The sequence below is a fragment of the Syngnathus typhle genome, linkage group LG6 (assembly GCF_033458585.1).
Source record: "Syngnathus typhle isolate RoL2023-S1 ecotype Sweden linkage group LG6, RoL_Styp_1.0, whole genome shotgun sequence".
Classification (NCBI taxonomy): domain Eukaryota; kingdom Metazoa; phylum Chordata; class Actinopteri; order Syngnathiformes; family Syngnathidae; genus Syngnathus; species Syngnathus typhle.
The window spans coordinates 3,774,842-3,796,265 of NC_083743.1; the positions used below are offsets into that span (position 1 = coordinate 3,774,842).

A 21,424-nucleotide genomic window follows, 5' to 3' on the forward strand; every position below is an offset into this window, starting at 1 on the left:
CTTTCAGTAGCCACATATCAGCCCAATCTCAAATAATACAATTTCCTTTTAGACACCAAAGTGGAAGGATTAAACTATAAAAAGATTCAAAATTATTATTATGGTCTGAGAGAGTAGAACAGTGGAATAAAGGGCAACATTCCTAATAATTAACCACAAGTAACAACAACAACAACAAATCTCATAGAGATAATTGCTAAAAATCCGCAATGGTCTATCATGTGATTTCATTCACACATTTAATTGTGATTTGAAGGAAAAACTACAAAAAATGAAATGTTAGATTTATTTTCTCCCATACATTAGTAGGTATGACACAATTATATACTGTATTATTACAGATAAGCATAATGTATAACATTACTGTAAATTCTTGTGTACAACACAATCAATCACAAGTCTTTGAAATTTTTTTAGAAATAAATGCATCTGTTAAAAAACTGAATTATGGAATGGTGTATTGTTGTAAAGAATGTTACGTATCCAGTGTCAAACAATTTTCATATTTGTATATTCATAAAAAATAATAGACATTTCACGGTGTGTTCTTTGCACATCTTCTTAATTTGCTGCTAAAGGACGAGCCGCTGACAAAAGTATATGTGCTCTAATTGGATCCATATGTGTGGCCGGCGTTAAAGCCTCAATGGAATCACTTTGGGTTCAAATGTATGAACACTTTCTGCTCCTCGAGAATCCCCCACATGAGTGAGTACCAGCTATGATTTTCCAGACATTCACTCCTAAGTCACAAAAACAAATATCAATCCCACCAGATGTTGTTTTTTTTACTTTTCTTTTCTTAAACCCATTTAAATCCCACTTTCTCCTTAATGTCCTCAATTTAAATCAATGTAAAAAAAAAAATCACAAATAATGTACAGATGGGTCCATTACGTCGTGATAATAACGTCTTTTGAAGCCTGTTCCCTTCTGCCGTGATTCTTAGAGTACACGCACATAAACAGCCTTTAGGTCTGTCCCAAGATGGTTTTTGGCTACACACTTATACGTGCCCGAGTCAAAGGCCGAAAGCTTCTGGACCACGAGCGTGCCTTGAGGGTGAAGCAGTTCACTTCCCAACCGTCTCCCTTGTTGGGCCACCGACAGAACGGAATGATCCGGCAGCTCCCAAGTAATCTCCGGTTTGGGTACGCCAATGGCAGCGCAGTTGAGTTTCACGGGGGTTCCCGCCATTAAACTCAAGGTTGGAGGTGGCATTGCCGTGATGCGTGGAGGGTAGGCAATGATGACAACAGGGACTGTTAGCGCAGCCTCCCCCGCATCATTCCGAGCTCTGCAGATATAGTTCCCTCGGTCATATAAAGTGGTGTCCTGTACAATTAGAGTACCGTTCTTGAGTAAATTGTAGCGCCCCACGACTTGAGGCTGGGTAAGCGTGTGGCCCCCAGGGAGTGTCCAGTAGATCTTGGGTTTCGGACTTCCATCAGATAGACAATGAAGGACGAGAGGCTCGCCGAACATACTGCGGATTATTCCCCTCGGCCTCGTGAGGATGTACGGCTTTTGGCCCACATCCAAAATGACCAGTTTTTCAATGTAGCCCATGATGTTCTTGGCACCGCAACGGTATTTCCCAGCATCCTCAACGCCAGAGTTATAGATGACTAAAGTTCCATCGTTATCTACCCGTCTGTGGGAGTTACGCCCAGCGGTAAGACGGGTTCCATTGGGTAGAATCCAAGAGATATCTGGCTTTGGGTGTCCGTCAGCAGAGCAGTTCAGAACGTTGGTTTTCCCCAAAGGAGAGAGAATCCGTTCATTGAAAGGGTTTTTGAAAACGGGTCTTCGGAGCGTATTGGTCACCTCGAGCTGTACCACTAACACGGACTCTCCGCCATCATTTGTCGCCATGCAAATGAACTCTCCCGTATCAGTCGGACGGACATTACGAATTTCTAAAGTCCCGTTATGATGGACATTAATCCTACCACCAAAGTAGGGCGCCCTCAGAAATATGTTATCTGGCATTATCCAGGTGATAGTCGGTGGAGGATTGCCCTCGGCTTTACAGTCAATGAATTTCTTTGAGTATTTGGTCGAAAAATCTTTTACAACAGTCCTGTTCTGATGGTAACCGTTGATCACAGGTGGGTTCCCACCAATTTCAAGTTTGTAAACTCTTCGGTTTTCACCAGCAGGGTTGCGAGCCACGCAAACATATTCCCCACCATCGACTAGCTTTGCGTTCCGAATATCCAAAGAGCCATTTACGTGCAACAAGTAGCGTTCGTTAGATGCTGCTATGACATCATTGGTGGGTAACATCCACAAGATCCTGGGTTTGGGTTCACCAATGGCTTCGCAGTCAAAGCGAATGTTACCTCCGGGTTTCAATCTGGCAAAGGTCTCGCTGTTTTGCCGTATCTTGGGAGCTGCGGTCACAACGGTGATATGTACGTGCATTTCATCTTTTCCCACTTGGTTTTCAGCGATACAAGTGTAGTCTCCTTCCTCGGACATACCAACCTGGACAAAAACATACAAACCGTTACGATAGATATTTTACAATAATTCACGACGGTGTGCTGTTGTTGACTCACTTGATTAACATAGAGCGTTCCATTGTCAAACAAAGTGAAGCGACGTATTCTCCTTCCTCCGTTTAAGGAATCAGCCTGCAGAGCACTGTTGACAACAGTACCATCGGGAAGTCCCCAGGAGATCTCTGGCTTTGGAGCCCCCGAGGCTTTACAATCAACCTTGAAGTCATTCCCATACAGAACTTTCTTCTTGCCATGAGGCTTGTGGTCTATCTTAGCTGGCTTCATTGACACCTTGACCTTCATAAATTGGACGTCATCACCACTTGTGCTTTTAGCCATACAGAGATAGTCACCTGCGTCTTTATCGATCACAGAATTGACCACCAGAGTACCATTTTCCAGAACCTGGAATCTGCTGCCCATCCTAAGGAGAGGAATCAAGGAAGAAGAAGGGGAAAACTGTTGGGTGATTATCCCATCATTTCCTATTTCACAACATTTAAAAACCAACAGACAACAATCGCATGATTGACAATAAATCTTTATCAATTACCTTGAGCATGCAATCAAAAACATTCTGGAGATTACTGTTATTGGCGATGGAATCTTACCTATGTGATTGTTCTACCATCGCATTAGATGGTAGCCTCCATGTAATCCTGGGTTCAGGTTCTCCAATTGCTGAGCAGTTTAGCTTGAGCTGATCTCCAAAATACAACTCAGTTACTTGCTGGGATATCACTTCTATTTTTGGTGCAGCTTCTCTTCTCTCCACCGTCAAAGTCACCACTCTTCGCTCCGAGCCCGTGGAACTAGTTGCAATACATTCATATTTGCCATTGTCAATTGGAGACAAATTCTTAATAAGAAGTGTTCCATTTTCATACACTGATATCCTGTTGTCCCAGGCAAATCTCTGTGAATTGACCAAAATGCCATCTTGCAACACCCAGTGAATCCTTGGCTCAGGGCTACCTTGACCTGTGCAGGGCAGCCATAGGTTTTGTTTTGAAACAACCTTCACCTGCTGCCGTTTCTCCTCGAGGATACCTGGTGGAGCAGCAACCACATGCAGGCGGACGGTAGCTGTGTCAGCTCCGGCCGGGTTACTAGCAATGCACTTGTAGTGACCTCTGTCAAAAACAGACACCTGTCTAAAGACTAGAGTCCCACCAGCGGTCACTGAAACCCTTCCATTGGGTGTTCTACGGTCTCTTAGTTGAGTCCCGTTTGCCAGAATCCAGGAAATGGCCGGTGTAGGCCGACCGTCTGCCTTACATTGAATCTCCACGGTATTCCCAGCATGAGACTTTATCTCTCTCATTTTCGGCTCGAGTATACGTGAAGGGTAAGCGACCACTGAGAGAGTGACAATAAGTTTATCTGATCCATGATCATTCTCAGCAATACAGATGTACTGTCCACGGTCCTTCGTATTGACGTTTTGTATCGACAATGTGCCGTTGCGTAACAACTCGAACTTGCCCATTTTTCCCTTGATGGTAACTGTGTTTCCTGGATGGGAGAAAGAAAAACCTGAGAAACAGTTCTCTTCAAAAGAGCATACCAACAATGATCAACATCTTAGTACCTGTGCTTGAGGAGAAGCGTTTCCAGGATATCACAGGCACTGGGTCTCCAACTGCGTCACATGGTAAGAAGGCATCCGAGTGGGTCAGAACCGTAAAGCTGGCTGCATTGCCACCAAGTATTTTGGGTTTTCTCATCATGAGCACTGTGGTTGGTTGAGTGCCGGCAACGTTGGGTCTGGTCGTGACAAAGACATTTTTGACATTGTTTCTGTTGTACGTGTAGATGTAGTCGTGTTCTGGTCTATATCGAGTAATGGTTTCAAAGGAAATGTCTTTCTCTGTATTCTCCTTGGTTTGCACTGTCGGTCTGTTTTTTTTTGTAGTTGCTCTGTGACCCTTAAATGTCTGTGTTGCGGTTCTGACGTTATAGGAGACTCGATTTTGAGGAGTTGTGTAAGGTTTCTCCAAGGCAGGCATCGTGTTTGAGTGGACAAAGGGTGTTCTCGTCGTATAGGAACTGCCCCAGTCGACTCGGTTGTAAGCATACGTCAGCTCCTCCGATGTTTCTGTGGTTTTGTCGATTTCCCCTGATGTTGTAAACATTGGAGCTTTTGAGGCACCCTTTTGTCGTAAAGTTGTTTGGATAGTGGTTTCTGTTGTTTTCTTGTCAAAAGTCGGAGTTGTGTTGATTGAATACAATTTGGTATTTTTTTGTTTCTTTGAGGGTCTCCTTCTACGTCCTTGGCGCCCTCTCTTTCCACCGGGTCTCGGTCTGGTTGTAGGAAAATCATCACCGGACCCATATGAAAATTCTCTGTCAGGATTTTTGTCTAGGGGTGGCTTGACTGTAGGCGGGGAGGGAAGAGTTGGTGTTTCAGCAGTGGTCAAAGACTTGGAGTAATAATTTGGGGTCACGGTAGTTACTGGCTGAGCGGTTGGCTTCAGATCTGATATCTCAAAATCTGCAGAGAACAAATCTCCATAATCGTCATCAAACAAAATGACTCTTGTTTCTGTTCTTGTGGTTGGCGATAGAGACTCATCTTCTGTTGGTATGTGTGTAGCGATGGTGGGTTGAGCGGCAGGAGATGTCGTTAAGGTCACCGTTGAAGTCTGAGGTATCGCTAATGTTTCTGCGGTGACTGGATTTCTTTGCCTTCCTTGAATCTTTTTGTTGACAATTTTTGCCCCGAATTGTGTAGTGGGTGTCGATAGTTCCATATCTGTGGTTGAAAACAACAAATAACAGATCAGTTGTTAGGTCAATGTAAAAACTGCACAAATGGTATCAATTAAATTTACCTGTCGTCACTTCAATTGTGTATGGCAACGTTGTATTCCGCTCAGTTGGCTGGATCAGTTTCTTGATAATGGATTGGATGTCAGTTATCCTGTTGGGTTTGATGATGCGTCTGCGACCGTGGAACTTTCTTCTGCGCCCACCTCCTCGACTATTCTTGTGCGGGATGATATGGATGTGCTGCTTGGAGATGATGGTGGATCCCAATGATGGGGAGTTTATTGTTTGGGTGGTATGGAAGGTGATTTGATCGTCCCGCCTCTGCGTGGTGGTGACAGCTGTGATGGTGGACTGGCTTTCTGGATCGTAAAGCTCCATGGGGTCTGTGCCATCCCTCATTGGAGTTACATAAGGATCAAGGGTAAATGAGAAGACCTCAGTGGAGGTTTCTGGTTCTGAAGGATGCTGACCGGAGAACTGGAGATGGGTTTCTTGTGAAGAGTCTGTAACGGTTTTGGGAAGTCTTTCCAGGGGATGAAGATCTGTGGTTTCATCAGAACTAAAGGGGCTTGAGTTGGGTGAAGTCGGGTCATACATTGTGACATCTTCTCTGTCACTCATCAGTGGAATGTTTGTATATGTGTTTTTTTTGATTGGCGTATAATCTGTTGTTTTTTCGATTTCTTGACTCAAAGTGACACCTTGGCTGTTTTTTGTGACCGCTATCGAGTTCTCCATTTCAAAGTCGCCACCTTTTTCAGGGTTACGTGTAGTGGGCAGAAGTGGAGCAAGTAAAATTAAATCGTCACGTGCCTCACCTGAGCCAATTTCATCATCGATTGAGTCTTTTTCTGTATTTCTTTCTTTGGCGTTTTCTCTTACTCCACCTTGTGCCTTCTTCATAAATTCTGCAAATTTCTTTGGATCAATTTGACTTTTTGTTTTATCAAAGACCCTATGACCAAATCCACGTCTGTTGCTGGCTGAATGCCTCCTCTGTCCTATTTGGCTTTCTGGCCTACTTTTGCCCCGTGACCTCAGTCTGGAATTACGTCGATCAGAAACAATGTTTTTGGCTCTATCAGATGCTTTGTCAGAAGGGATGTTTGTCTTGCCAGTTAAAGTTTGCTCTACCGGGTTTTTCATTCCCATGCCGGATCCATCATGATCAAAGTCCGTCCATACCTCTGAGCTTTCACGTACTGTCACCTGAGAAACCAGAAGGTCAATTCCCAAGTGATTAGCAGCCAAACATCTATAAAATCCTCGGTCCCTGGTAGTCACGCTCTCGATCAGTAGAGTGCCATTCTCAAACACCTTCTTTTTTCCTTGAGACCTGTCCAATATGGAGTGGTCTGGGAGTATCCACTGAATAGAGGCCTTTGGACTTCCTGAGCTGCTACAGTCAAAAATAAGATGTTCCCCCAGTTTCTGGGATACGTGGACGCCATTGACATCTGTCTCCTCCACATCAGGAGACAATACAGTCACTCGAAAAACCAGAATGTCAGCATCCAGGTAGTTGGTGGCAATGCAGCGATAGAGGCCCGTGTCCGAGGCATCCGCACCCCGAAGGGTGAGCTTCCCTTCGCCTGTGATTATTATTCTGTTGTCCTCACTGACATAAGGGGCTCGCACCTTCATGCCATCGAGTAAAATCCACTCCAGCAAAGGTTTTGGATCCCCTCGGACTTGACAGCTCAACTGAACCACCTCGCCTGCATTGAAAAACGTAAACATCAGTTCTGAGATAAATCGTTGGAGATGTTTTCACTACTCACCTGATATTACAATATGCTCCGTTTTGGTTTGATTGTCTTTCTTAATCATCGTCCAAGGGTAGCGTTCTTTCTTGGGGAAGGTGTTTTCGACTCGTAGGTTGACTTCAGACTGGTACTTGATATGCAGAGTCGAGAACGTGGTGGTGGTGCGGTCAAGCTGCAAACTAACCTCACCTTGCATCAACCACGCGGGATTAGCTTTAATCTCAGCATCGATATTTGTGTGAAGCTCATCCTCGCCCGTTTTCATCTGACTATACCGGTACACCATTTGAGGAGTTTTAGCCAACATCAAACCTCTTTCAAGTCTCATGGGAAATTCACTGTAGGCTGCCAGGATTTGCCACAAATGTTGGATATGTTCATCGTCAAGGTTGCATACCAAATATGAAGTTATGGTCGTAGTGAGTGCAGTGATATTGTAACCCGCCTCCTCCTCTAAGGTAAGTGAGAGGTTCTCAAAATGAGATGGCCTCTGGACAGTGCAAGACAAGCTGGCTTCATTGTGAAACTGATCCGTCAGGTTCATTTGTATGGAACCGAGTGGGGCGATGAAGTCCCTTGGGGAAACTGGAGTGAAATCCCCTTGGTCCAAGCTGATGTTTTTCTGTTTTAGATGGATCCAAGGTCTGGTGCAAGTGAAGGCATCACTCGGAAGAAGGGAGAGGCGTCTCTTCTGGTAATGAGTTGGGTTTTCACAAACGGGACACAGCTGGCCTCGAGGATATCTCCTGTCCCGCTTACATTTGAGCACTCCTGGAAACATTCAAACATGATTTTTAGCCGGTTGTAGAGAATGACTATTCAACCTATGGTCATGCAAAACAATAAAACAATATCATAGAAGAGTCATTTATGATTTGCTTATACGTGGGCCAAGTCATAAATTCCAAGAAGCTCTTGAAAACTTTCTTTCCGTCTCATCTTGTGTGCTCGGTCTTCTCACTGCCTATGAGGTCAAAGGTTGAGTAAACAAGTCTGACATTCGAAAATGGGCCAACTAGAAGAATGCATCACTCACCCGTGTGCTTCCGTGTCCATAACGGGAACCAGTTCATACGACAATCACACGCCCAACGGTTGCCATGGAGAAAAAGATTCTCCAGACGGCTGCAGCCAGAGAAAAGCTCCTCCGGCAAACTGCTGAGGAAGTTGTCCGACAGGTGGATGGTCTTCAGCGAGGACAACTTAAAGACTTGGCTGTGTCTCAGGGTAACAAAGGTATCTGGGTGGAGCTGTTGCAGGTGGTTGCCCTCCAGATTGACCAACTGGAGATTCGTCAAGCCGTAGAAAGCCTCCGGGCTGATGAAGTCAATGAAGTTGTGGTCCATGTGGAGTCGCTGCAGATTCTCCAGGCCTTGGAATGTTTCTTTGTTGAGTTCTTTGACTTTGTTATAGGACATCTTGAGGGTCTAATGAACAAAAAAAATCCAGAGAATATATTCTGGCTAAGAAACACATTGTCTCTTTGATTAGTGAAGATAGTCACCTGTAATGATCGGAGATCTCGAAATGCTCCGTCCTCAATACTGTGAATAAGATTGCTGTGGAGCATCAGTATTTCCAATTTTTCAAGACCCGAAAGAGAGTTTTCACGGAGGACGGTTATGCTGTTGTACCTGGAAAACGCGAAAGAAATCCTCAGGCAATCATTTTGACCTTTCAGTATATTTGAATATAATCAATGACAAGATGTCAAGTGAACCGAGCCTTTCATTAAATGTTATTTCCACTCGGTGTAGAAGAGCTCTTTAGGTTTGGACCAAAAAAAATGAACGAAGAACAAGGTAGCTCATCTGGAACAGGAACCTTCCTGCTCCTCAAAGGAGACAATGAAAAGGCAATTTTGTCAAAATGCTTTTAATTAAAGGCTGACCCGGCCATTTGACTTTTCAAAGCTATTATGACGTCAGCATCTTGGAATGCTTGACCCTCCAGCATCGTTTAGGTCAACTAAAGAACAAGTCGAGGAGCCCTCAGTGGATATAATAAGCCCTCGTTCTCAGTCTGCTAAACATTAGAGAGAAAAGTGGAATCTCACCCGAGGTTAATTCTTTCCACAGACGGCTGGATGTGGGCAGGCACCGCGTTCAGGTAACGAAAGGTGCAAAACACTTCCGTGGCTACGGAGCACACGCACGACGTGGGACAGTCGCCTCGAACCGGGGACACGGCGGCCAAAAGCAGTAAGAGAGACCCCGGGGACGGCAGACACCTCCGCAGGTATGAACCTCGGCAGGCGCTCATTGTGCACGGAAAACTCATTTGGATCTGCATCGTAAATTTCAACCCACCTAGAGACAGGAAAGCAGACTGTGGTCAGGATAACAACGGTGACTAATTCTTCCCAAATAGCAGGAAAATTGATGCAGTAAAAGTTTGGAGGTCAAGACTTGTTTAATTAATGAGTTCATTTGGAGTAATGCGTTAGAATAAAACAGGGAGGATTGGAATTTGGAAATGGAAAATTAATTGAATAATACAAAAAAGAGCCACAATTACAAAGAAAATTATTTTGCCCAATTGTGATAGTTTGATTTATTTTATATTTTTTTTAGAGGGTGTGTCCAAAGAGCAGCAGTACTTGATAATGGTGATGATTGTGTAACTTTTAAAAATACAAATTTAAAATCAAACTTAATGTGATCAAATATGAGCCACGGTTGCACAAATCAACGACTTTAATTTGGAAAATTGACAAAATAAATAAATAATAATGGTTCCTTTTAATTCATAATTTTATTAAATTGTTACCTTTGCTAAAGTGGTTGAACAATTTGGATTGTAAAGTCTTTAGAGAGATATTTTTTATTTTGTCCCAAATACTGTCCAATATCATGACAATATTCTCAACCCTAAAAACACTGCTATGCTCTTGCATATGAAAACAATAACACAATAGCAATACGGGAAAAAAAACAATGCTAACTTCCCCTCACCTGTAAAAACAACTTGACTGCCACCAAATTAGAGCTCCAGTAGAAGAAAGTGTTCCAACCGATAAGCCTCCAGAAATAATCCACAGATGGGCCCGCTTCTTGTGGAGAGCATGTCTAAAGAGCGCCTGAAGCTGAAACTTCTTTTTGGTCTTATAACGCGCCCCCCCCCCTACCGCCTCCCCCCTCCCCTCCCCTCCCCTGCTCTTTCCAAACTGCCCGAATGTAATCCTGGAGTAGCTGTGAAATATAAGGCCCGCTGGAAAAGACACACATCTGCTGAAGAGTGCTAAACCTGGCCAAAATGGCTGCCAAGATAATAGTATTTCATTTCTCTCCTATTATTCCCGGAGAGGAAAAGTCATACAGCACTTTTGTGTTTGAATATTTTTGCCTTCAAATCCTGTATGACGTTGATATCAAAGATGTCCGATACTCCTTTTTTTTCAGACCGATACTATTACTACAACTCGAATGTTGTCGTTTGCATCTGAAGATTTTTTGGGGTTGAAAGGGACTCGAGTTATCTATTTATGGACAGTATGAAGTTTCAGTCGGACTGGAACCACAAAGCAAGGAGATCAGATAGCCTGCTCATAAACGTGTGGATGGATGATTCATGTGGATGGAATGAGAGGATAATGAAGATCCTTTCATCTATTGCTTCAGATCACAAAGATCGCAAATACTTTATCTGTTTGCGTTTTTTTAGTCCAACATCTGGAAGCCACACAATTTGAACAGACTTCTCGGGAATCTTATTGGTATCCTTCCTGTTTTAATTCAAGACATTACAGGAACCACTCAAGTGCTTAAGGTCAAAGGTCTTCTCAGTAATTTTTAATGCAAACACTCTCGTCCTCGTTCTCATCCCTCGCAGTTGCGATACGAGCATGAATAAATTCAATTAGCCGGGATTCGGGGCTTATTCCCGTGAGCTAAAGTGAGTTTAATCTTCTGAAAGAGCTGATTTTCCTCCTTGCCAGTGTTATGTTCTGGCAGTGGCGGCAATAAATGAAAAGTTAAGCTTATTCTTGGCTAGCAATAAGAAGCTTAGTAAGGCTGAGGGGAAAGGATGAATACGGAATGGCATAGATTTGCGATATTTTGTGTCTTGGTGTGTGTTGGATCGGGGAAAACAAGAGCAAGGATGCTTGTTTGGGATTCTGCTTCCCCGTCCACTTGGACTTAGATTGCAAACCAGCTGTATTGTTCATCAAGTAATAATTCTTCAAATGTGGTCCGACTGGTAAGTTTGCTCAATGCAAGAAAATAATTGTAGCCAGTTTAAAGGCAATGGGGATGAGTCAGCAAACTGTCACAGCAAGCTGCTAGGCTCTTGGGTATACATGAGGACACATTCACCTGATGACCTTCGGTCGGTGCAGTATTGCACTACGTCACACCGAGAGGTGATTTTGATTCTGAAAATATTCCACTTCTCGCGGCTACCCCTGGATACAAGGGGTGGATCGCACAGGATGTTGTCGCAGGTGAGTTTATGATATTCTTCTTACAGTTCGGACTTTAATTGGGGGTGCTTCACTGTGGGAGAGGAAATGACATCTTCAAACTTTTTACATTCAGCCTTTATATCTTGAATTATTGTTGTGTCCACTGCCGGAGCTAGAATTTTATCAGGGGGGGCAAGTATACCCACCCCAGAAAAAACAAAGTTTCTACAAACCCAAATTCTTGGAAAAATATGTAATAATTATCTGTCCTGGCATATTCTCATAAAAAATGTGCTCATAAAAAGTCATACAGTATATGCAATGAGTCAATACATCTTTTAATATTTTGCGTCCATCCATACTTTAAAATATATTAAAATCGAATCTAAATGATCATCTAAAGTACTTGCTGAGGGACAGAAGCAAAAATGTGGTCCTTTTCTTGCCCCTGAAACATCATCGACACACTGAACTCACACACGGCCCTTTGGCTTCTTGCTTATTTGACAAACGTCATCCGTGGTGATTCCTGAGGTTCATCATCACAGGAAGCACGCATTTTCTTAGCATCACCTTCAACGTTTTCACGTGGGTCGCAACATAGTCTCGTAGTTTGAGGCATTTGGACTCTTATTGTTCCCGTCCACGCCGCACACCAAAACCAGATGCTTGTCAACGACTTGACGGATTGTCCGCAATCATGCCAGAAACATTGGGAAGCAATGTTGCGCTCAGTTGCGTGCAGGCTTCTCTTTATAAATATATTTTAGAACATCAAGTAAAATGCTGGCGGGGCTAGCCCTTCCCCTCCTTTACTACCCCCAACGTAGCACCATATGTTTTTGATTCATCTTAGCTTTGCCCTACTGTTATAAATGACCAGTCTGGTTTTACTGAGCTTTCTGCTGCATAAGCAAAAAATGCTCAACTTCCTGCCCTTTGCTATGTGGCAATAGCTAATAGTAGTCATTCCAAAGATGACTGTACAGTCTTTTACTTTGAACATATGGACAGCATATTGTATGTTTCTGATTGCCTCGGGAATCTTGCACCCTGACCACAAGGCTTCCTATCCACCCGCTACAATAAATTCCTCCTGAGTGGTCATCGGGGGGGGGAGCCTCCAGTCCCAATGAAAGCTTTGCAGTTCATCTAAGCTTTTTATAGGATATAAAGGTCTCGCTGGTGTTATGTAATAGTGCGATAAGCCCGGCAGTTTGTCATCAGTGAGCGTCATCAACACCTATATAAAGTTTTATTTGTCTTTGGAAGAAAAACAAGGTACTGGCTGGTAAACAAGAAAGATATCGTTGATCGCTTTTCTTTGGTTTGACTTGTTCAGTTATCTTACGTGAACTTGCGAGTACTTTTTGAAGTGGAATTAAATACACACACACATATACACACGTATTATATACATATAAAAATTCACATATACACACATGCTATACAAATACACACGTATACACAACCACACACACATATGAAATTAAATATATATATATATAAATAATATATATGTAAATAAAACAAATAAAAATAAACAAATAAATGAAAATAAATAAATAAATGAATAAAATATGCATGAAAATATTCAAATTAAAACCTTCAAATTGATCAAATCTATTTAGATTCCTTATAATACAGTCTGTTATTTTACAGGAGGCGACACGGCACACAGTTTAGGTCAAGGCAGAGTTAGGTCATGGCACCATCTGCTGGGCGCTAAACGATACAGTAGTACATTGTAAAATAATGAATCGGTTTCATCAAATGAACAGACTACAGGAGTACATGGACATTTTCATAATAATTATTATCATAAGCGTTAGTCGTAGTAGTGAGGAGAATGACACTTTGTTACTTTTGTAACAATCCCATTCGAAGAAAAGTCCCTCCTCTGAAAAATTCCATCAACACACGTTTGTATCACTTTAATATTGCACAAGAACAATTCTTTTGTGTTGTGTAAGTGTCTTCGCCTTCTCTTTGTGCAATGGTCTGCTGATAGCAAAGTTCAAGTGTAATGAGGTGAAAGACTCCAACATTCCTTATCACACAAGTCTCGTACAGCTGACTACTGATAGAGCGCTAATCCGCTGCTGTTTCTTAGTAGCGGTCCCATGATCATGAGGCACCTCGGAGAAAAAGAAAAAAAATTACATCTTGAGGTCCAGCCTGCTGCTGTGCTTCCTGGTCACGTCATAATCCTACCATTAACTTCATGTCATTTCAAGGAAATCTGATATATTGGGATACAAAGAATGGTCTGTCATTGTGGTATTGGGGCTTGGTATCGGTCGAGTTGAGTATGGTGAAAAAAATCATTCCTAGTCAAAAGGTCAAGTTTCCAAAAATATGCACCAATCTAATAAATGAGTACTGATTCGGAATGTTGATGACATGTTCCACCAAAAGCTGCTTCATGAAGATTGACGCAGGAATTTCGGAGATAAAAGGATTCATGGGAATTAGGCCACGCCCCTTTTTGCTGAAAGCCAAAATTCGCCAGGCCGTATCCCCGGACCCCCTGTTCCGATTGAGTTAAAATTTAAGATATAATGTTATGCCATCACTGTTAAGATGTACGCAAAGTTTTCTTCAAATCAAAATCGACTTAGTGAATTCAATGCTCTTGCAAATGCCCCCCGTCGCCTCTGCGGGAGTTCTCCAAATTCAAAAGTTTGAAATGTGCTTGCTGCTGACTTCTTCAGCAGGTTTGGAAATTCTTGAGATGTTCCATATAGCTCCAGTGAGGGTGAAATTGAATATCGCCCATAAAATGCGAGTAAAATATGAGCTAGGCTCGCATTTTAATGAATGCAAGAGCACTCTTTGCCCAGCGGGATGTTCTGTGTTGACGTAGCAACGCACAGCATGGCGCTACGTGGATGAAGACATCCACGAGTGTGCTACTTGACACGCCCGAGAGCCAAGGGGCTTGATGAAAGATTTATCACCCAAACGTGGTGGTCGCCTCAGCAGTTTGGTGGGTTGGGGGGGGGGGGTGTTCTTGAGTGTCTTATAGTTATTTACTATTCCACCCTTGCCACAGCAGCTATCCAGTTGGAAGATGAATTTCCTCATAACATCTCTGATGGCAGGGCTAATTCCAAATTACAAGCAACGATAAAAAGTCGCTAGTTTCTCCGCCACAATCTCGCAATTTAGAGAGTTAAAAAAAATGGCGGGAACAAAATTGTGAATGAATTTTATCGTGCTGGGGTTGTCAATACGCTTATGACAACTGAAAAAAATTCATCTCTTGTAAAGTCGTCTTGTTAAAGTATTTTATATGACAACTTCTAAGGTCACCAGATGTAAACCAGATTTCCATGCGAGAACAACATCTCCCTTCTCGGTCTCCTTCAGTGCTCAATAAGTTCCTCATGCGGGTTTTTGTCATTTTTAGCAAAATATTGTTTTTTTTTTTTGTTTTTTTTTTTTTTGGTGTAAATAAATCCTCATCCGCTTTAATATACGTGTCAAATTGATTCGATTTTTATATTCTCTTCCCAGCACGTGCCAGCGACAAGATCTGGCGGGACACGAATAACAACACGTTCACCTCCGTTGCACCTCTAACCCCCCCGCTGTGAGAGCTGCATCTGATCCAGAGGCACCTGAAGAATTCACAACTCGGGCCAAGGTGGGACGGGACGGTTCTTGCCTCGTGCGCACCCCCCCCCCCCACTCTTGTCACTTGACCACGGCGCTTCCACGCGCATAGAGAGAAAAGACGAGCTGCGTGGCGGTAAATGTCAACAAACGTGCGGCTGAACAGCAGGGGGGAGGAGAAAGAAGAGAGAAAAAAATCTTTATTTTTTTTGCGCGCGTAAGTTGAGTCCATCTTGAGCGGTCGGTCTCTCCACACAGACGCCGCCGCCGCATGCACGATGAGGCTGGGAAGCATCTTCTTAGTCGTGGCTCTTTGCTCCTTTAGCGCTTATTATATTTACGAGCCCATTCCTGAAAATATAGACGAGAGATGGAAACTCATGCTGACCGACACGTTCTTCAGAAGTCTCAGCCACCTGGTAAGCACTCAACTCTGCTTTTTTTTTTTATTTACACTTGCAAACATTAGGAAAAATATATTGTAAAATTAAATCACCTTTTAATCTTCTATTCTATATGGGGTCAAAATGATTTGTAAATTATTCTAATTGGGATTTATAAGGGAAATAAAATCATTTGAATTGATATTTGCAATACATAAATTAAAATGGAGATGAGTTTGTAGATGAATTCTTGTAGGCAATGCATTGTATTTAGATTTCGCTGATGTGGTTCCACCAGATTATGTCAAATGCTAATCCATGTGTAGCATAGTCCTGCTCACACCTTCTAATAATAGAGCCTATTAAGGTATACTGTTTCTTCTCCCTGCTGGGGGTTATTAATATGACTCTTTCTAAAATCACATGCATCGTTTGTTGTTGTGAGAAAATTAATCGGTGAAGGTTTCTCGACTCTACTAGGTTTGTTGTTGTGAGAAAATTAATCGGTGAAGACTGTAATGTGATTATTTTTGATAATTGTATTTCTTTTCTACTTGTGTGACTTGTTTTGTACAAAGATTGCATGAGAGGGCTCGATTGTGTACTCATCCATTTTTTTGGGGGTGAACCGATTCAATTACTGATTAGGTCTGTCTTTTCCAAACTAAAAGCAGATGCTTGCAAATTTCTTATGATCAAACACAAAAGATAATAATCAGTGAGCTTTCTCTACTGCAATCAGAGAATAATTTCTGCTTTGGCAATTTTGATTGAAAACAATAGCTTTAAAGATTAAAGGGATGGCAAACTCATTTTTACCGCAGACCGCATCGTAGTCATAGTTTCCTTCTGAGGGTCGTTATGACTGTCAACCCAAATAAATGTATGAACGACATATTAGTTCACTTGGCACTTTTTGTATCGGCACATAAAGTCCATGTGTGTTTGCGGGCCTAATATAATTACCGTATTTTCCGGACTATAAGGCGCACCAGACTATAAGGCGCACCTTCAATGAATGGCCCGTTTTAAAACTTTGTCCTTATATAAGGTGCACCGGACTATAAGGCGCACCATTAATGCATCATGTCAGATTTTTAATCCAAATCAAATCATTCTCCATTTTCCATCCATCCATTCTCCATTTTATCTTTTTTATTTCAACTTCAGACGCAACAAAATACTTTATAATCACAAAATAATGATCCATAGTCTTTTTAATTCATGATTCATAGTCTTCAGCGGGCCACATGATTGATTTTATGACACAATGCTTTGGGCCAGTTTAGATTTATGAATTTGGTCCATATATAAGGCGCACCGGACTATAAGGCGCACTGTCAGCTTTTGAGAAAATTTGAGGTTTTTACGTGCGCCTTGTAGTCCGGAAAATACGGTACACTGCGGGCCAAATTTGCGGGCCAGAGTTTGACATCCACAATAATAATCATCAATATAATTGACTAGCTAAAATCTACCCTTGCTTTGTTTCCTCTTTCAGGCAGATTTCAGTGAATTAATAGGTCTGAAGGACTACATGGGAGTAATGTACGTTATCACCTTGCTTGAAAAGATCGCACCGGTTTCCGACAAACACCTCAACGTGACGGTGGAGGCGTTCGACGGGGTGGAGGTGCTGCTTTACCAACCCAAGCAGCAAAGTGGTGAGCTGGAGCTCAGGAGGGCTCTCATCTACCTGCACGGCGGAGGATGGTGTCTGGGCAGCTCACGTAAGACGAGATTGTAGTGATTTTTAGACATCCGATCGTGGATAATAACAAAGGCGTGAAATTATTTCGGAAGAAATAACACACCGTCTGCCGGAGCGGTGGGGACCTCAAAGGGGGGCCCGGCTTTTCTAATTCAGGACCCCTGACGACACAGCGTTCAGTTTGACACGTGTCGTGCTGTTCTTGCAATCTGTTTGTCCTGGGTGTTTGAGAACATTTATTTGATCTAGAGAATGACGACAAATTAATGTTGGGAATATTTCAACGGGTTCTTGCTTGGATGTCTTTTGCGTGTTATCGCTTGGAGTCGTTGCGTAAATAAACGAGCCTAACAAAAATAGCCAATGAACTAACATCGGATATCCCGCGGGTTAGTGTCTAACGTGTTGTGACAACGTTTTTCTTCATTGACGGTCCGATAATTATCCATCCGATAGTTATGGTGCACTGACTGGAATGTTGGAACGAATTTGACCTGATTTGACTGGAGTAGCTCTTTTTAACAGGTTCATCTGCAGCGAGCAGAGATGAGCCAATGTCATTTACGTTGCCCTCTGAAAATGACTTGGTGTTCTGTCTCTTCACAGATATGGGCCCGTATGATTTCCTGGCCAGAAAAGTGGCTACCGAGCTAGACGCTGTCATTCTCTCCGTAGAGTAAGTCATTTCTGTCAAGATTGGGTTTAGGGCAGATGCTGGAGTTCACTCATAAATGAATTTCAATTGGAGACATGAAACAGACACAAACTATTGCGAATGGTAAACTCAATAAACAGGAGGGAACATAAACAAACGGGGAACAAAACAAAGCAAAATAGTATTTGGACTTGAAACAGATCAATTAAAACCACAGCAACAAGACAAGGTACAGAGAAAGACTTTGACTTTGAAAAAAAAAAAAAAAGTGACGAGACCACAAGGAGCAACTGGACAAGACACAAAGGATCGGAGGAAACTGGGTAACGCAAAAGATCGCCCAATCGAGCACAGGTAGACGCAATCACCTGACGAGACCCAAGGGACGCAAAGGAAAACAAAATTCTAAAATCAACTCAAAAACAATGCCTGAAAATTTCGGACCAATTTATTCAGTTGAGTGGCCTTAGCAAAGGCTGAGTAAAAAAATGAATAAAAATAAAAAGCTGTTCATACTTGTTTTCTCTCCACTCGAACATAACTCCAGTACGATTATGAACAAAGTTACGAATATATTCAATCTGCTCGTCGACATTTTCATCTTTCCAGGTACCGCCTTGCCCCTCCTCACCACTTCCCTGTTCCGTATGAGGACGTATATCGTGTTGTCAAGCACTTTCTCCAAATAGACGTGCTCGCCCAGTATTCTGTAGACCCAGGCCGAATTGCGGTCTCCGGTGACAGCGCCGGGGGGAACCTGGCAGCCGCTGTGACCCAACAGGTAAATGAAACCTCTACGTCTTGCTAAACAGGTTAAAGCAAAAGTAAAATCTTCGGACTACTAAAATCCGAAGTAGATGCCATCTTGGTATACTTTACCACGGGCGATTAAGTTTTACACAAGAGCAGTCATGCTGGTTCACAATCTGCTGCCTCTAAAGTCAACTTTGCAGCTCTCTAAAATGCTTCTGGGGGTCATGTGTGAATGGCATAGAGACAAGCATGTGGGTTTTGGCCTAGGGGTTGATGGATCATGTCGGCTTTGAATCACACAAGCATTGAGATGACGCAATACGTCGATGTCATCAGACGCTCTCGGGCGATTTCAGTAAGATATTTTCTTCTCTCTGCCGTATCGTTCCAGTTACTGAAGGACCCAACACAAAAGGTTCAGTTCAAAGCCCAAGCCCTCATCTACCCTGTGCTCCAGGCACTGGACCTGAACACGCCATCTTATCAGCAGAATCAAGACATGCCCATTTTACCACGTACCCTCATGGTACGGTTCTGGAGCGAGTACTTCACCAGCGACAGGGCATTTTTCAGAGCCATGATGGCCAACGCCCACAACAACCCGGAGTCTTCCAGCCTGTTGAAGTTCGTCAACTGGAGCGCCTTCCTGCCTGAAACGTATCACGGAAAATATAATTACAGCGCCCCCGAAGTAGCGCAGAGAGAGGCGGGGCTATCGTTTGAATCTTTATCCGACCCGAGGGCGTCCCCGTTGCTGGTTCCGGACGCGGCCTTGCGCGGTCTACCCAAAGCCTACATCATGACATGCGAGTACGACGTCCTGAGAGATGACGGGATTATGTACGCCACGCGACTGCGCGCCGCCGACGTGGAAGTGACGCACGAACACTACGACTCGGGATTTCACGGAGCCATCATGTTCACCGTGTGGCCGACGGACTTCCGCATCGGTCACCGCATGACGGACAACTACATCAAATGGCTCGAGGAAAACTTGTAAAAGAAACCCTGACATTCACGCAAGGGTCGTTGAACCCGAATTCTCTCAGTTCGGCATTCATCTTTGTAAATATAGTAGATTGGGAAATTGTCTCGAGTATATTTGTCACATCTTTGACACTGTAAGATTATAAATACATATTAGAGTTGTTGCTTTTTTACTTTGAACGGTGTTTGAAAATCTTGGTTTTAAGGAATCGACATGTATAGCGGGAGACTAGATTCCCCAAGAGATGCTGTTTCGGTTCCCCCCCCAAACACAGGAGAGCATCAAAAATCGTTTCTTGACTACTTTCATTCCGATAAGGTTCCCACGTGTCCCTGAGTCTTTTCAGAAACGGATTTCCTAGTCTTAGAAAGTATTCACTGCCGTTGATGGCTATAGATGTCAAAGATCCATTTTGACCGGGCTTGGCAGTGAATACGTTCAAATCCAACGTACTCCTTGAAACTGTCTCAGCAAGTTCTTAGTGTGGGAACACGGTGTCCTTGAGTGAAACATTTCTTTGGATGTTTAAGATTGCAGCGAGTGTCCAATCGATCCGGAAGCACAGTTTCCCGACATGCCAATCAATATAGGTACACTTTAAAGATTTCTTAATGGGGGTAAATGCGGGTAAACAATTTATCGTAAAGGACGATTCAAATAAGCGAGCCCCGCCTCTGCTTATGTCAATGTAAATATTTGTGTGAGTTTATTCTTCTGTATTGTATGTAGTAGGTGTGCTTACATGTGTTATTACAATCCCCCTTTGGAGATCCGCTCCTGAAATCCTCCAGCGCTACAAAGGGATAATAACAGTAACGTGAAATGGATTATAAGAGACTCTCCGTGAGAGAGCGAGAAAAAAAAGAACGTATAGTGCTGGTTAAATGGATTACACTTGCATAATGTATGGAATGTGCAAAACACAATTCTGTTTGCCTGTAGTATTACGAGTACACGCACTTCGTAAACCTCGATATTCCCTTTCGACTTTGGCCAAACTGTCGAGATGGATTCAGTTCTCATGTTTTTATTTTGGGAATCTTAGACACATGGCATATATGGTACACATGGGCACCATGTTGGATGTTCACTATACTGGACATTGTTTACTAAAACGGGGAACAAACTGAAGTTAGCTTTTAAAGGTTAAGGTTACTGACACTCACGCAAATTCAAAATGTTTCTATTTTTTACAGTGAGTATGTTATTGTGAGCTGTATCAAATGGAGAAAGAAAGTTTGTGGCGCCACGGGGCCGCAAAAAATATAGACTAGCCAAAAAGCCCTTTCCCTCGTAATCATGTTGCTGACGTACGATCAATAAAATAATAACTACGAATATTTTCCACTGGCAGTGTTGTTCTATCGTCAACGTGATGAGGATGAAGATGACATTTTTGATATGCTTGGCTATTTTCACAAACGTCTTTTGAGCTTTTCACATTCTCTTGGGATTTATTTGACCTTGTGTTTTTGATTCGAGTCCATTTTCTTCCCAGCACAGCCTTGACTTACCTCCCAAATTTTCTCCTGACAGTTGCCTCGCAATGGTGCTGGTAACACTTGCCCTTTCCCTTCCTTTCATATTTGCTCGCCGAGAAGCTTTTCTGCCTGCCCCTCATGCTCTTTGACTGGCTTCTTGTTGAATCAAAGTTTTAGTGCATTTCAGTTCTGGCGTCTGGTTTTTTTTGTGTTCAAGACGCAGTATGTAAGAAACTGCTGCGGTGTTTCTTGGACATACACACTAAGAAATTATTTATGGGGTTAATAAGTAAAGCTCCAATCAAGGGCTTTCCGTGTATAAAAATTGCAACAACAAAAAAAATCAGAAAAAACATATACACAAAAAATTCCCCCCAAAAATATA

General features: G+C 42.8%; 2 protein-coding genes across 5 annotated transcripts; one reads left to right on the forward strand and one right to left on the reverse strand.

Moving 5' to 3' along the window:
• Positions 1-272: 272 nt before the first annotated feature.
• igsf10 (immunoglobulin superfamily, member 10) lies at positions 273-10,154 on the reverse strand. Of its 2 annotated transcripts, XM_061280220.1 has the most exons (10): positions 10,000-10,154; positions 9,102-9,354; positions 8,550-8,679; positions 8,082-8,472; positions 7,061-7,816; positions 5,342-6,997; positions 4,099-5,262; positions 3,119-4,022; positions 2,565-2,931; positions 273-2,490 (listed from the first exon to the last, which is right to left on the reverse strand). In XM_061280220.1, the coding sequence occupies exons 2-10, from the start codon at positions 9,335-9,337 to the stop codon at positions 946-948; spliced, it is 7,149 nt and encodes a 2,382-aa protein (XP_061136204.1). In that variant the 5' UTR covers positions 9,338-9,354; positions 10,000-10,154; the 3' UTR covers positions 273-945. The 2 variants fall into 2 exon arrangements, with proteins under 2 accessions (XP_061136204.1, XP_061136205.1); XM_061280221.1 differs by lacking the exons at positions 8,550-8,679; positions 9,102-9,354; positions 10,000-10,154 and having other exon boundaries at positions 7,061-8,009; positions 8,082-8,221.
• On the forward strand, positions 9,144-20,896 carry aadac (arylacetamide deacetylase). Of its 3 annotated transcripts, XM_061280223.1 has the most exons (7): positions 11,286-11,489; positions 14,970-15,099; positions 15,327-15,487; positions 16,953-17,181; positions 17,769-17,838; positions 18,427-18,598; positions 18,962-20,896. In XM_061280223.1, the coding sequence occupies exons 3-7, from the start codon at positions 15,347-15,349 to the stop codon at positions 19,568-19,570; spliced, it is 1,221 nt and encodes a 406-aa protein (XP_061136207.1). In that variant the 5' UTR covers positions 11,286-11,489; positions 14,970-15,099; positions 15,327-15,346; the 3' UTR covers positions 19,571-20,896. The 3 variants fall into 3 exon arrangements, with proteins under 3 accessions (XP_061136208.1, XP_061136207.1, XP_061136206.1); XM_061280224.1 differs by lacking the exon at positions 11,286-11,489 and adding an exon at positions 9,144-9,283 and having other exon boundaries at positions 14,970-15,487; XM_061280222.1 differs by having other exon boundaries at positions 14,970-15,487.
• The last annotated feature ends 528 nt before the right edge of the window (positions 20,897-21,424 follow it).

Excerpts from the sequence above, each read along its gene's own strand:
- igsf10 (XM_061280220.1), bottom strand. The coding sequence starts at position 9,337 with ATGCAGATCCAAATGAGTTTTCCGTGCACAATGAGCGCCTGCCGAGGT. Across the intron at positions 6,998-7,060 it reads GGAGCATATTGTAATATCAG|GCGAGGTGGTTCAGTTGAGC; the intron begins GTGAGTAGTGAA and ends TTTTCAATGCAG. Across the intron at positions 4,023-4,098 it reads ACGCTTCTCCTCAAGCACAG|GAAACACAGTTACCATCAAG; the intron begins GTACTAAGATGT and ends TCTCCCATCCAG.
- aadac (XM_061280224.1), top strand. The coding sequence starts at position 15,347 with ATGAGGCTGGGAAGCATCTTCTTAGTCGTGGCTCTTTGCTCCTTTAGC. Across the intron at positions 15,488-16,952 it reads TCAGAAGTCTCAGCCACCTG|GCAGATTTCAGTGAATTAAT; the intron begins GTAAGCACTCAA and ends TTCCTCTTTCAG. Across the intron at positions 17,182-17,768 it reads ATGGTGTCTGGGCAGCTCAC|ATATGGGCCCGTATGATTTC; the intron begins GTAAGACGAGAT and ends GTCTCTTCACAG.